Source organism: Peromyscus californicus, unplaced genomic scaffold (assembly GCF_007827085.1).
Source record: "Peromyscus californicus insignis strain IS unplaced genomic scaffold, ASM782708v3 Scaffold_16__1_contigs__length_79575227, whole genome shotgun sequence".
Lineage (NCBI taxonomy): Eukaryota > Metazoa > Chordata > Mammalia > Rodentia > Cricetidae > Peromyscus > Peromyscus californicus.
In genome coordinates, this window is record NW_026294458.1 from 14,850,025 (window position 1) to 14,863,953 (window position 13,929).

General features: G+C 46.6%; 1 protein-coding gene across 1 annotated transcript in view; it reads left to right on the forward strand.

Annotated features, from left to right (window-relative positions):
- Nucleotides 1-12,479: 12,479 nt before the first annotated feature.
- The window catches only part of Ubxn7 (UBX domain protein 7), a 60,796-nt gene continuing 59,346 nt past the window's right edge, over nt 12,480-13,929 (forward strand). Inside the window, exon 1 of the mRNA XM_052740497.1 lies at nt 12,480-12,623. Coding sequence (XP_052596457.1) covers nt 12,551-12,623 — 73 coding nt within the window. The 5' untranslated portion in view covers nt 12,480-12,550. The remainder of the gene's footprint in view (nt 12,624-13,929) is intronic.

Genomic DNA, 13,929 nt, shown 5'->3' on the forward strand with positions numbered 1-13,929 from the left:
AATCCCAGCACTCAGGAGGCAGAGGCAGGTGGATCTCTTGAGTTTAAGGCCAGTCTATCTACAGCTCTAGGGCAGCCAGAGCTACACCCAGAAACCATGTTTCAAACCACCCCCTCCAAATAAATAAATAATAGACTTGAAATAGAACAAGTTGAGTACTTGCCTGACAGCCCCAAGGTCTTAGGTTCAATACTCAGTGACACACGCACAGTGGGTGGGGTGGGGAGAGAGTGTATGTGAGACTATTATCCGACCACTTTGAATGGGCAGGAGGATCAGGATCCCTCAGGTACACAGGGAATTAAAAGCTAATCTGAGATTTACAGCTGCTCTGCCCTGGGTTCTCTTTAGACCCTGTCTCAAAAATACAAACTGAACAACCTCCCCAGGGTCATATAAACAGTAACAACTGCTAGAAGAGAAGATTCTTCATGAAACTCCTGCAAGTTGCATGGGGAGTTCCTTGGATGCAGCTTTGGTAAGTGGTACCCATTCTGGAGTGGGCTTTTCAGGAATTCAACAGCTGCCTTGTCACCATGGGCCTGTAAGCAACCTCTCCTCACCCATGCAGCAGGTAGTCTCAGAAAGCGCACTGGTTAACAAAACAACCTACAACAGAGGTCTACAAGAAAAAACATTTTGATATAGCTGGATGTAGTGGCTCATGCATTTAATTCCAGCATTCTGGAGGCAGACGCAGGTACTTCTGAGTTCCAGGTCATCCTTGTCTCCATAGTGCTACAAAGTGGAGACCCTGTTTCAAAGAAGCAAATAAAAGCAGGGGCTGGAGAGATGGCTCAGCAGCTAAGAGCAACTGGCTGCTCTTCCAGAGGACCTGGATTCAATTTTCAGCACCCACACGTTGGCTCACAACCATCTATAACACTTCTGGCCTTCTTGGGCACCAGCCACACATTTGATGCACAGAGACACATGCTGGCAAGACACACTTATAAAAGAAGTCAAAGAAAGTGAACCCGCAAGGACCATTTCAACAGTGGGTACTGAATATGGAGACTGGCTATCCAGGTGATCGTGAAGTGAAGGTGTGTTATAGCTCTGAGGGGGAAAGTATCCTGGCAGTCTGGAGCCAAGGAATATCACAAAGTCACTCTGCACAACTGAAGGAGACCACCCCCCCCCCCCCCCACACACACACACACAGCAGAGGTTCACTCCTGGGTCCTTGGATTAGGCACAAACCACAAACAAGCACCTGTTTTCGCAGAGAGATCCTTTATTAAGTGAGGAAGAAAAATTAAAGTGGCTGCTTTCTGACCTTGCAGGTGTAATTTTTAAGGTGAGAAAATCTACCACCACATCCTAGTCCATGCTTACACAAGGACCAGGATGTGGTGGTATATTTTGATTGGGCATGTTAATTACGTGAACCAAATGGGGCTTTTGATTGCTGGACCTTGGTAGTCCCAGGTAGCCTCAGGAGGAAGAAGTGGGCAAATACGGGACTAGACCTTGATGGCTGGCTTTAGAAGTGTAATCTAATGGTTTTTAGCAAGGCAGAGGGAATGGGGCAGAAGGGCAAGCCAGGCCTGCCAGAGCCACATACTCCAGTGGACACGAGATCTATTGGGAGAGACACAAGAGGTGGCTGCCTCTGCTGGGGCCAGCAGCAGCAGCAGCAGGGAGCTAACTGAGCAGGAGACAGGCTTACACAGGGTTTCTTGGGGGGCAGGATTTTCAAGGGTGGGAATTGGTGTGATTTCAAGTCCTGAGCTTGGGGTGAGCCCCGGGGATTGGTGGGTTTTCAAAACCTGGAAGTGAGCTCAGACTTTTTTTTTTTTTTTGGTTTTTCGAGACAGGGTTTCTCTGTGTAGCTTTGCGCCTTTTCCTGGAACTCACTTGGTAGCCCAGGCTGGCCTCGAACTCAGAGATCCGCCTGGCTCTGCCTCCCGAGTGCTGGGATTAAAGGCGTGCGCCACCACCGCCGCCCGGCGAGCTCAGACTTTTTACCCTACAGGAGAACACTGAAGCAATCGAAGCATAACTGAGGACGTTAGTTAGGACACAAAAGGCCCGAGTGTTCAGGTTGACCAAGACTAGAGCTGCTGATTCAAAAGGATAAGGGGTGTGCCCCACTCCATACACAGGCTGTTAACTGAGTCCTTACAAGTCCCTCCAGCCTGTACAATTCCTCACTCACGAGGGGGCCAACAATTCCTCTTTGAAATTGCCTCCTCATAAAATTAAGCCCTTAGACATAATCATTACATTCCCAGTACTGCTAGCAGGATACACCCTAGAAATAACAGAGTCGGGCTCCTGGATAAGATCAGATGTCTCTCTTAAAAGGAGGGCACATGAACCAGTGGAAATGGAGCCTAGTGAAGTAACTCTCGAGAGTGAGCCTGAATTATAGAGAATAAGGCTAGACTAGGAGTAACACTTAGCAAGAGGCACTGACATCAGATCACCCACACACTTAGAGCAGGCAGCTTGCTTCCCACCACTGGTGAGTGCTTAGCAGGCTTTGTTTTTATAAATCTAAAAATCAATAGTTCTGAACCTGTGGGTTGAGACCCTTTTAGGGTCAAATGTCCCTTTTCACAGGGCTTGACTGTTAATCCTGAAATGCGCCAGAAAACAACAGTTCTACCATTTTGGCTGAATTTAAGCAAGCTTTTATTAAAAATACTAAATACTGACCAAGATGGAATATGGCCAGGATCATCAACTGGAAACTTTCCAGGTAAGTGGCCCCAAGACACTGTTGGTGGAGCTTAATATGGGCAAAACCCACAGGCCACCATACTTTCCCATGAGGCTTTGTTGTCAGTTTCCAAGAACTACAATTCCTAGAATCTCAGGAAGTTACCTGGTCCTTGGGCAGGTGGGGCTTAATTTTGAATCTAACATTGACTAAGACCATCTGAATATCAGATATTTATATTACAATTCATAACAGTAGCAAAATTACAGTTATGAGTAGCAGCGAAAATAATTCTATGGTTGGGGGGTCGCCACACATGAGGAACTGTACTAAGGGTCACAGCATTGGGAAGGTTGGAACCACTGCTCTGAATCATTCCACATACTTCTCCTTGCACTCTCAAATTCATGGCCTCTGTTTTCATTAATATATGTATATATATGTTTTCAATAATATATGTATATACGTACATACTCCTAAATACAACCTACGCAGTCTATAGAGTGTTGTTTGAATTTTTCAGGGCTGACCATTTGGTATTGGATAACCAATTGTTGTGCTCTTCCTTGGGGAGACGATTGGCTCTCAGCATTCCTCAGTTGCCTGTGGTTCTTTGTGAAGGATTGATTATGCCTCCTGGACATAAACACATATTTTTAAAATTGGGTGGCATATGCATTAACTGTCCTTTGATATTGTACCTTAATTTCTGTTTTTGTTTTTTGGTTTTCAAGACAGGGTTTCTCTGTTTAGTCCTTGCTGTCCTGGAACTCACTCTGTAGACGAGGCTGGCCTCGAACTCAGAGATCCGCCTGCCTCTGCCTCCTGAGTGCTGAGATTAAAGGTGTGCACCACCACCGCCCGGCATTGTACCTTAATTTCATGGCTGTGGTTTGTGCTTTTCTGAAGGACCTTGCACATGGTTGTTAAATAAAGCATTAATTTACAAAAGAAGTTGAGAGCCTTTGAGATGTTTCAACGGGTAGAGTTGTTTGCCTGATGACTTGAATTTGATCTCTGGGACCCACAAGATGGAAGGAGAGAATCAACTGGAAGCTGTCCTCTGACCTCCACACCTATGCACATATACATGAGAGACTGCACATTATACATACACTGTATGATATACACAAGACACCACAGTTTACACGAGACACTGTATGATATAGACACTGCACAAGGTCAATTTCAAAACAACGAAGAGGTTGAGGTGCTTCTGTGTTGGTGCTGAGGATGAACCCAGGGCCGTATTCATTCATTCAGCTAACTACCACTGAGCTACCAATGCTCCAGAATAAAGTTAGTTGTTCTTTCAACATTCTGGACCATTTGTATTTATTTTTCTGTTTGAGTTCTTTCTGTTGAGATGTTGGTCTTTTTTTCTCAATTTCCAGAGAATTCTTCATACACTTGGAAAATTGACTTTTTCTCTGTAGCGAGTTACAAAAAAATTCCCCAGGAGAGTAAGACTCCCCATGCTCCTAGGAAAACATTGATTTTTCAGTCTATATCCATGGTAACAAGAACAGGTTATAAACCTAGCTAATCAATCAATGACAGCTTGGTTCATTGAATACACTCTGAAAACTGAATGAAAATTAGGACATGACCACTCCAAGGTGTGTTTGAGGAGAAGGATTTTACTGTAGATATGAGTAGAGGACAGCCAGAGGCATCTGGAGGAGTCTAGACTGAACAGGGCCACGAGTGGAGGGGAGGGAGAGGAGAGGAAGAGAAGAGAGAGAGAAAAGGGGGGTAAAAGAGAACTGAGAGCACATGGCCGCCAAAAGAGCAGGTTTATATAAGAAAGAGAAGCTGGGGGGAGGGAAGGAAAGCCCCTAGGCTGGAGAGGTTTGGGGGGATGGGCAGAATCTACAGGTACTGAGTAAGCCTAGAAGCCAAGCATGCACTTTGGTATGCTAATGGACACCACAGTTAGATGTCAGGTCTTGTAGTTACAGTTATTAGCTGCCATGTGGGTGCTGGGATTTGAACCTGGGTCCTTGGGAAAGCAATCAGTGCCCTTAACCGCTGAACCACCTTTCTAGCCCCACAATAACACAATTTAATGCTTTGCTTTATGAGAGTTGCCTTGGTCATGGTGTGTCTTCACAGTAATAAAACAGTAACTAAGACAGAGAGCCATGAACCTTTGGGGACTAGAGGAGCGATGACAGACTGTGAGACAAACCATTACTCCTTTCATTGCTCAGGTACTTTGGTCATAGCTCTAACCTTTATCCAGGTCTTATCATTACAGGGAGGGACTTCTCAAAACCGAGAAATGTGCTTTGTAATCATGTCCTCTAACATAATCATAGTCAATGGGAAAATGCAGAAATCTGATGTGGGAATCTAATAATATTTGCCCTTTTCCACTTTTTTCCTGCCTTAAATCTTTTAAGTCATGGGATAGATGCTTGTTGTAATAGCTGGAGCTACAAAAGCTATCTTGGAAACATGTGCAAAAGGCAAAGAGATCAGTTCTGACTTCACTGAACAAGTCCATCTCTGCCTACCTTTTGATTAAGAGAAGCAACTCTCTAATACTAAAGCCACTGGGAGTGTGTGTGTGTGTCTGTGTTCTGAAGTAGGTTCTCACTTTGTAGCCCTGGCTGGTGATGAAGCTGGTCTTGAACTCAGATCTGTACACTTCTGCTTCCTGAGTGTTAGGATTAAAGGCATGAGCTACCAAGTTCAGACAAGTTTTTTTGTTTTGGTTTGGTTTTGAGACAAGGTGCCACTATATAGCCTTGCTGGCCTGGTGCACACCTTTAATCTGTGGTCTAGAAGCCAAGTGCCACCTTTCTCCCTGACTTCTGCCTCTTCTCTGGAAATGCTTAGGAAACCAGATCCTGCTAGGTTATGAGCCCTGTGGCAGGGGACAGGGGATGATTTGCAGAGAAGATGGTGACCTGAACACATCGCCACAACATAGGGAGGAAGTCAGTGGTTACTTGGAGACTGTCATTAGACGGCTCCTGTGTCTGTGTGCAGATGCACACGTTTAAGTTCTCTGGGGGAAATTAACTGCAAGTCTCCCTTGGGGGTTCTGGTTCCTGAGGAGATACAAGTATGAAAACAACTATCTAATCAAGTGGCTGATAGCAAGCCTGCTCCCCACTGGAGCTCATGTATGCTAAACTGTGCTGGGCTCCACGGCCAAAGCTCAAGAAACTTCCTGTCGTGACCCTCAAACAGAACGGCCTTCCTTCAGTAGAAATTCAGATACTACCCAGATGAGATAACGGTGTCATCAGTACCCAACACTTACAAGAGTCGTGGTACTTAGTGACTCCACCGTTACCTCACCGAAAGTGAACTTGTTAGAACAAGAAACAGCCATCTCTGCCGTTAGTGCCTGGGGTCTCATCTGTCCCCAGAGTCCCACAAAACCATTCTTCCTCCCTCACAACTCATCTGTTCTGTCCTTGTCCTTGGCAACTGGCTTAGGAAAAGGGGACATTTAACTGTTTACTAAGGGCTCTGCAATAAAACACCCTATTGCTCTCCATGGGAATAAATACTTCAAAAAAAATCATCATTACATTTATGGCGGTTTGAATGAGAATGGCCTCCACAGGCCTGTATATTTGAAAGCTTGGTCCACAGCTGGTGTAACTGTTTGGGAAGGATTAGGAAGTGTAGCCTTGGAGGAGGGGTATCACTGGGGGTGGGCTTTGAGGTTTCAAAAGCTGACTCGCCCGCGCCCACGCCCGCTCCTCTGCCTGGTGGTTCTGTCTCAGGATGTAAGTTCTAGCTGCTGCTTCAGCACCATGCCTGCTTCCACACTCCCCACTATGATGGTCACGGACTCATCCTCTGAATCTGTGAGCCTCCAATAAACTCTTCCACAAGTTGCCTTGTTGTGTGTACGCACTCACACATACCACAGCAGGTGTATGGAGATGACTTGTGGAAAGTGGTTCTCTCCTTCCACCATATGGGGTCAGGGATCTGTCGTCAGGCATGGCAGCAAATGCCTTCACCCACCGAGCCATCTTGTCAGCCTGAGAATAAAATATTTTGATGGTAAAATTAATTAACTATAATAATGTAGGTGATTATTCACCATCCTACTCCATCCATGGTTTTATAACACCTTCCTTGCCTGGAAGTAATAAAAATTGAATTACAGAAAAGTAAAGTTATACTTATTAGTATATGACTTTGTAGGTTAAGAGTTATATTTAATTTTACAACTTGAACTCACCTGTCTTTCGCCTATCTTAGTTAGGGTTTCTACTGCTGCAGTGAAACATCATGACCAAAAAGCAAGTTGGGGATGAAAGGGTTGATTTGGCTTACACTTCCACATCACTGTTCATCATCAAAAAAAGTCAGGACAAGAACTCAAGCAGGGCAGGAACCTGGAGGCAGGAGCTGATGCAGAGGTCATGGAGGGGAGCTGCTTACTGGCTTGCTCCTCATGGCTTGCTCAGACTCCCTTCTTACAGAACCCAGGACCACCAGCCCAGGTATGGAACCACCTACAATGGGTTGGCCTTCCCCATCAATCACTGATTAAGAAAATGGGCTACAGCCAGATCTTATGGAGGCATTTTCTCAATTGAGGTTCCCTCCTTTCCGATAACTCTAGTTTGTGTCAAGTTGACATAAGACTAGCCGGCGCATCACCGTTCCCCCTCCCCAGGGGTGAAGCCTTGAGGCTGCTCTTGACTTTGACCTCTTCTTTAGCCCCTATGTCCCTCTACCTCTGTTTCTTGATTTTCTTTCTTCTCCGGAGCCACATCCTTCCCTCTCTCCTGGAGGGCTTCCACGATCGGAGCTAATGGAGTCTTTAATGCACTATCACCTCACCACAATGCAGCTGCGGCTTCTGCAAAGCTCTTCTGTTGGGAGAGTCACTGGATAAAGACCCCAAACCAGCCTCCATCCTCTTGCATTGGTCTCTCTGTCTAGGCTCACAGACACGTCACCACGCTCAACACAAACTGTTTTAAGTGACCCGGGCAGCTGTCTTGTGACTGCCAATCTTCGGGATTGTCTAGAGGGGTTCCTCTAGCATCTTTTAACTCATCCCCTATCTTCCTGTATTTTTTCTAGTTCGAAAAGTAGAACTCATAAGTTTAACTGGTAACAATTTTGCCAAGAATATGTCATGGGTGCTACTTGGCACTTCCTAACACATATCATTAGGAATACAAAATATTGTCTTTTCTTTTTCTGAGTGTGTGCTATTAGAGATTGAACGAGGGTCTTGCTCATGTGAGGAAAACAATCCATAGCTATCTTTAAAAAACAGCAAAACTATCTTTTTTTTTTTTTTTTTTTTTCCCAGACAGAGTTTCTTTGTGTAGTTTTGGTGCCTGTCCTGGATCTCGCTCTGTAGCCCAGGCTGACCTCAAACTCACAGAGATCCACCTGGCTCTGCCTCCCGAGTGCTGGGATTAAAGGCCTACGCCACCACCACCCGGCTGCAAAACTATCTTAATATAGGCTTTTGCCAGGGGTGTGCCTAAGCCTCCAGAGCACCTGGGATCACAGCTTACACCACCCTGCCAGGCTAAACCGTTCTAACGTTAGTAATGTTAAGTTCTATCAGTTGGTTAAAATGACGACTGCCAATTAGCCTTCTCCAACTGAAATTTAAAACCACAAGGAAGTTTTCTGGGTCCTTTAAAAAAATTTAAAGATTTTGTTTGATGTGTTTGACTGTTTTGCCTGCACATATTTTTGTGTATAACATGTGTGCCTGGTGCCCTCAGAGGTCAGAAGACAGCATCGGATCCCCTGGGACTGGAGTTATGGATGGTTGTGGCCAACCACGTGGGAAATAAACCCAAGTCCTCTGCAAAAGCAGGAAGTGCTCTTAACAACTAAGCCGTCTCTCCAGCCCCATGTTTTCTGGCTTTTTATAAAATCAAACATAAAGTGGCTATATAAACCAATAATTCTATATCTCACTATTTTCCTCCAGAGCAGTAAGACTTGTGGTCATACAGACACAAGTTCTTGTATGTGGCACTATAGTAGCTTTAATTCTTGAAAGACTAATATTTAATTGGCTCTAAGAGCATTGCAATGTACAAATACATGTCACAGTAAAGCACAGTTGTATTCAAAAAGGGTGAGGCAAGGAGAATTTTACTTTTGAATCAGGGTCTTGGTATGTAACTCCAGATTGACATGGAACTAGTAATCCTCCTGTCTCAGCTTCCTGGGATTTCACTTCCCGGGATTTGTGCCACCAAGCTTGCAACAAGAGGAATATATAAACGTGAAATGCAAAGGATTACGTAACGTATTCTGGGGCTATAATCGCTGGCTACAAGTGTCTATTGTATGATGGCTTTGGTCTGAGATTAAACAGACAGGTGCTGGGCTAACATCCGCACTGGGGTATCAGCTGAAAGGTATAATGGCCCTTGTGTACGGCTGTGCTTGCAGAAGTCTTCTGTGAACAAATCCTGCTCTCCAGCCTACGCAAATGGGATTCTCTCCCTCATAACCTCTCAGCTTTGTTTATTCCTTATGAAGGAAGGCTTGACAAAAGCGACTTTAATTCTGACTACTTTTACGATATCATTTTAAACATTTTTAACCTTGATTTTTATTTTTTATGTGTATGAGAATTTTGCCTCTGCCTATTTCTGTGTACCACCTGTATGCAGTGCCTGAGGAAGCCAGGTATTGGATCCCCTGGTATTGGTATTACAGACTGCTGTGAGCTCCCAGTGGGTGCTGGGAATTGAACCTGGGTCTTCTAGAAGAGCAACTAGTGCTCTTAACCGCATAATATCAATGTTTAAATTTCACTTTGAGAGGTGGAAGTTTCTAGTGATTGTTTTCCTGGTATTAAAGAACCTGGAAAACTGTTACTCAGAAGGATTCTGGGTAAAAGGAGAACCAGAATAAAGGGAAGTGGAGGGGAATTTCATCATGTTCACAGGGAAGTTTTATGAATGGAAAAGAGTCCGTTTGTTGCCTAATTAACATCAATGCCTCCTCCTCCTGTCTCCTTTTCAAGTACCACATTCTGGTGCTTTAAAGCACCTTCCTCCACAAAGCCATATGCTATACTAAACCAGTTACGTTTCTCTCCCACCCCCGGCCTAGGGACTGGCTCAGGAAGGGAGCTGGAACTCAGTTCAAACCAATGGACTCTGAAGGAAAGCCTCCAAAGAGACTTCTAGAAAACGGTCCCTTTGTTAGCAGGAAAGATGGTGCTTCTTCCTCTGCCTGAGGGACCTCCATGTGGTGTTGCAAAGTGCAGCAGCCACCTGGCCATGAGCCTGGGACAACACTCACATAGACAGGTGTGTCTGCAGAGTTAGACGTGGAGCTGAAGCCCTGCAGCGCTATGCATAAACTCTCCCCTCACTGTCCCTGCTGTTTGAGCCGGCTGAGATGGGCTTTCCTGATACAACACAGCTGAATGCTGTAAAGGAATGTTTACTCCACATTTTTTTTTCTATGTGCTGGGATCAAACCAAAGTCACAAGGGTCTTGTGAATGCTTCTCCTCCACTGAGTCCTAATATTTGTTTCTGATGGTGGGAACACTGGGTCTACCTAAAAGACTGGCCAAGGGGACTGGACCCAGGCCGGCAGGCTTGGCCACGTGCTTTTATACGGAATCATCTCCCTAGCCTGGCCCCAATAACAGAGATCTTCTTTTATTTCTGGACTTTCTTTTTGCATTTGCTGTATTCCATCCCCCAATCTTGTTCGCTTATTCTTGTCTGGGTTCAAAGCCCAATTTTATTCTTTTTCCTTTCTTCTCTGCCTGCAATTCCCTACGTCTTTTTTCCTTTGAGACAGTCTCACTATGTAGCCTTGGCTGGCCTGAAACTCACTCTGTAGACCAGGCTGTGACATTATAAACTCACAGAGACCTACCTGCCTTCCTCTGCTAGGTTTTAAAGGGATCTTTCTCTTTCTTGATCTGGACTTTTTCTTTCTTTCTTTCTTTTTTTTTTCTTCTGAGACAGAGTTTCTCTGTATAGCCCTAGCTGTCTTGGAACTCACTCTGTAGCCCAGGCTGGCCTCAAACTCAGAGATCTACCTGCCTCTGCCTTCTGAGTGTTGGGATTAAAGGCAGAGCCACCACTGCCCAGCTTTGATCTGGACTTTTTGATCTATAACTTTAGGACCATCCAATTACATTGCGTCCTTTTTTTTTCATTCTACTTTTTATTTTTTTATTTATTTATTTTTTTTTAATTTTTTTTTTCGAGACAGGGTTTCTCTGTGTAGCTTTGCGCCTTTCCTGGAACTCGCTTTGGAGACCAGGCTGGCCTCGAACTCACAGAGATCCGCCTGGCTCTGCCTCCCGAGTGCTGGGATTAAAGGCGTGCGCCACCACCGCCCGGCTCATTCTACTTTTTAAAAAAGATTTATTTATTATGTATACAGTGGTCTGTCTGTCTGTATACCTGAACACCAGAAGAGGGCGCCAGTTCTGATTACAGATGGTTGTGAGCCACCAAGTGGTTGCTGGGAATTGAACTCAGGACCTCTGGAAGAACAGTCAGTGCTCTTAACCTCTGAGCCATCTTTCCAGCCCTTTTTTTCTATTTTTAAAAATAATTTTTTTCGTTTTATTTTATGTGTGTGGGTGTTCTGCTCTGCATGGAATACTTGTGTACCACATGTGTGTGGTGCCCAAGGAGGCTCTCAGATCTGCTGGGACTGGAGTTCAGACAGTTGTGAGCTGCACTGCAGTTGCTGGGAACTAAATCTGAGTCCTCTGCAAAAGCAACAAGTGCTCTTAACAGCTGAGCCATCTTTCCATCGTTTAACTTTTTTGGGGGGTGGGGCGGTGTTGAGACAGGGTTTTTCTGTGTATCCGTTGCTGTCATGGAACTTGCTATGTAGACCAGGTTGGCCTCCAACTCAGGCCTCCACCTGCCTCTGCTTCCCAAGTGCTGAATAAAAGATATTCTTAATAACTGAGACATTAGGTATTTAGAATTGTGCAAGTTACATACTATTATCTTATTTAAAAATAAAGGATAAAAACCAAGCTAGACGTCTCTTTCATCATTGCCTCTTTCTTTTTTAGTTGTAATCATTATCAGTGTTTTCAGGACCATTTTTCAGTGTTCTCCTTATATATTTTATTTATTGTATCTACATATATACCTATCTTTGTTTTAAAAAAAAACCCGACACCTCCTCATTTTTATCTTAAGAAAATAAGAATGACCCTTAGGGGAGACATACTGCGACATTTGTTGAAGGAAAACAGAGTGAACAATCATTTATTAAAGTCTTCTATGGATTGGTTCTTTCTTTCTTTTTTTTTTTTTTCGAGACAGGGTTTCTCTGTGTAGCTTTGGAGCCTCTCCTGGAACTCACTCTGTAGCCCAGGCTGGCCTCGAACTCACAGAGATCCGCCTGGCTCTGCCTCCCGAGTGCTGGGGTTAAAGGCGTGCGCCACCACCGCCCAGCGGACTGGTTCATTTTTGCCTAATTTTTAAATTTACACTTTAGAATTTAAGAAACGCACTAATCTCACAGAACAACAAAATACCTACTTAGATGTGAAACCCTGCGCGTAGCATGAAGGTTTTGGTATTTCAGCTCTGAAGCTTCTTTCGGAATACTGGGCTTCAACACGGTATTGAGGAGGGCATCTTCGGAGCTCGAAGAAGGCGTGCAACGTTTCAAAGACTACGAGGCCAGCAGGGCAGCAGAGCGGGAATCACACCACGGCTGGGCGCGCAGGCGGCGGGCGCAGAGTACGCCTGCGCGAGCCGCGCGCAGGCAGGAGGGGGGCGGAGCCTTGGGCCGGTCAGTGCGCCTGCGCGCAGCACGCAACGGCGTAGGGGCGGGGAGGCCCGTGCGTGTGTATGTGTGTGTGTGCGTGCGTGTGTCTGTGTTGTTGTTCCGCGGCGGCGGCGGCGGCGGCGGTAAGATGGCTGCCCACGGGGGCTCCGCGGCGTCGTCGGCGCTGAAGGGGTTAATCCAGCAGTTCACGGCCATCACCGGTAAGAGATGCGGTTACGGGAAGGTGAAGAGTCGGGGGGGGGGGGGGGACCGGGAGGCTGTCGGGGCTGCCCCCGGCTTCACCTCACCTTCATGCCTTCCTCCCTCGGGCTTTCCCCTCAGCTCCTGTCCTCTCTCCGGAGGAACAGGCGACGACGGCGTCCGGGGTCTGCGGTTCGGGCGGGAGGTTGCTCCCCCCCCCCATCCCGCGATTCCCCCCTGGTCCCTCGGTTCGGTCTCCTCTCAGTTCCTAGACAGGCCCCCACGCCCCCTGCCAGCCCAGATCAGGGGATGGGCCGAGTCCGCGGTCCCCGCGGCCGGGGACCCGCGGGCGGGAGGAGTAGGGGGCCGCACCCGGGCCACCGCCCTCTTCCTCCTTCATCACCTCCTGGGGCGACCGTGCGGCCGGCGGACGAGGGGGTGCCGTGCGTCCCCTCACGCTGTCCTCTCTTCCCGGCCAGGTCATCGTCCCTCCGCCCCTGCCTGCCCTTCCCCTCGCGGGGGCCCCCCCCGGAGCCTTGGCGGTGGCCCTGGCGTGCGAGGGCCTTCTCGCCTTAACGGCGTGGCCGGGGGGGGGTTCTGCCGCGCCTTTGCACATCCCGGGGGACTTGCCGCCAGGAACAAGGGGTGCGGAGGAGTACCTTACGGACGGAGGGTTTAAGATAGGAATGAGGGGGGGGGACCCCTAAGCTTAATGGGGGGCGGGAGGCCTAGAGTAATCCTGGGTGGCCTTTTCCACATCCTCATAATAAAATCAAAGATCGAGACGATGGCGCCTGAGCGTTTGCTGATAAAATAGGGATGGCGGCAGAAACTTCTTGCAGAGAAATCTGTTTCTGGTGTCAGTATCCGCGAGACCTTAGGCCTAGGTTTTTCTTTCCCTCCGTACCCCGACGAAGGGCAGACGCAGGTTCTCTTAGCCCGGAGGAAAGGCTCCAAGCCATTCTATGAATACGCTGTGTCTTGTTTCTCTCCGATGGTGCTCAACTTTTTTTTGCATGAGTTATTAGAGGGCGGAGCAAATGATGAAGTTCTCTGTGGAGTGATTTGAGAGAGGAGTACTCCATGTGCCTGAGTGTGATTTTGCTGTTCTAGTTTGTCATTTTGAAAAGAGGTCAGAAAGTTGGTTCTCGCTCTCAGCAGGGCTTTCTTTTCTTTGGTGATAATTTGTTAGATGTGGAGAATATTTCTGGTTTATGTTTGACGTGTCAGATCTGTAAGACATGGTATTTTAACCAATACACGTTGTTTGCAGTTTTAAAATTGAAGCTAGTTTTATTTTTTGATCTGAAACGATAATTAGATGGT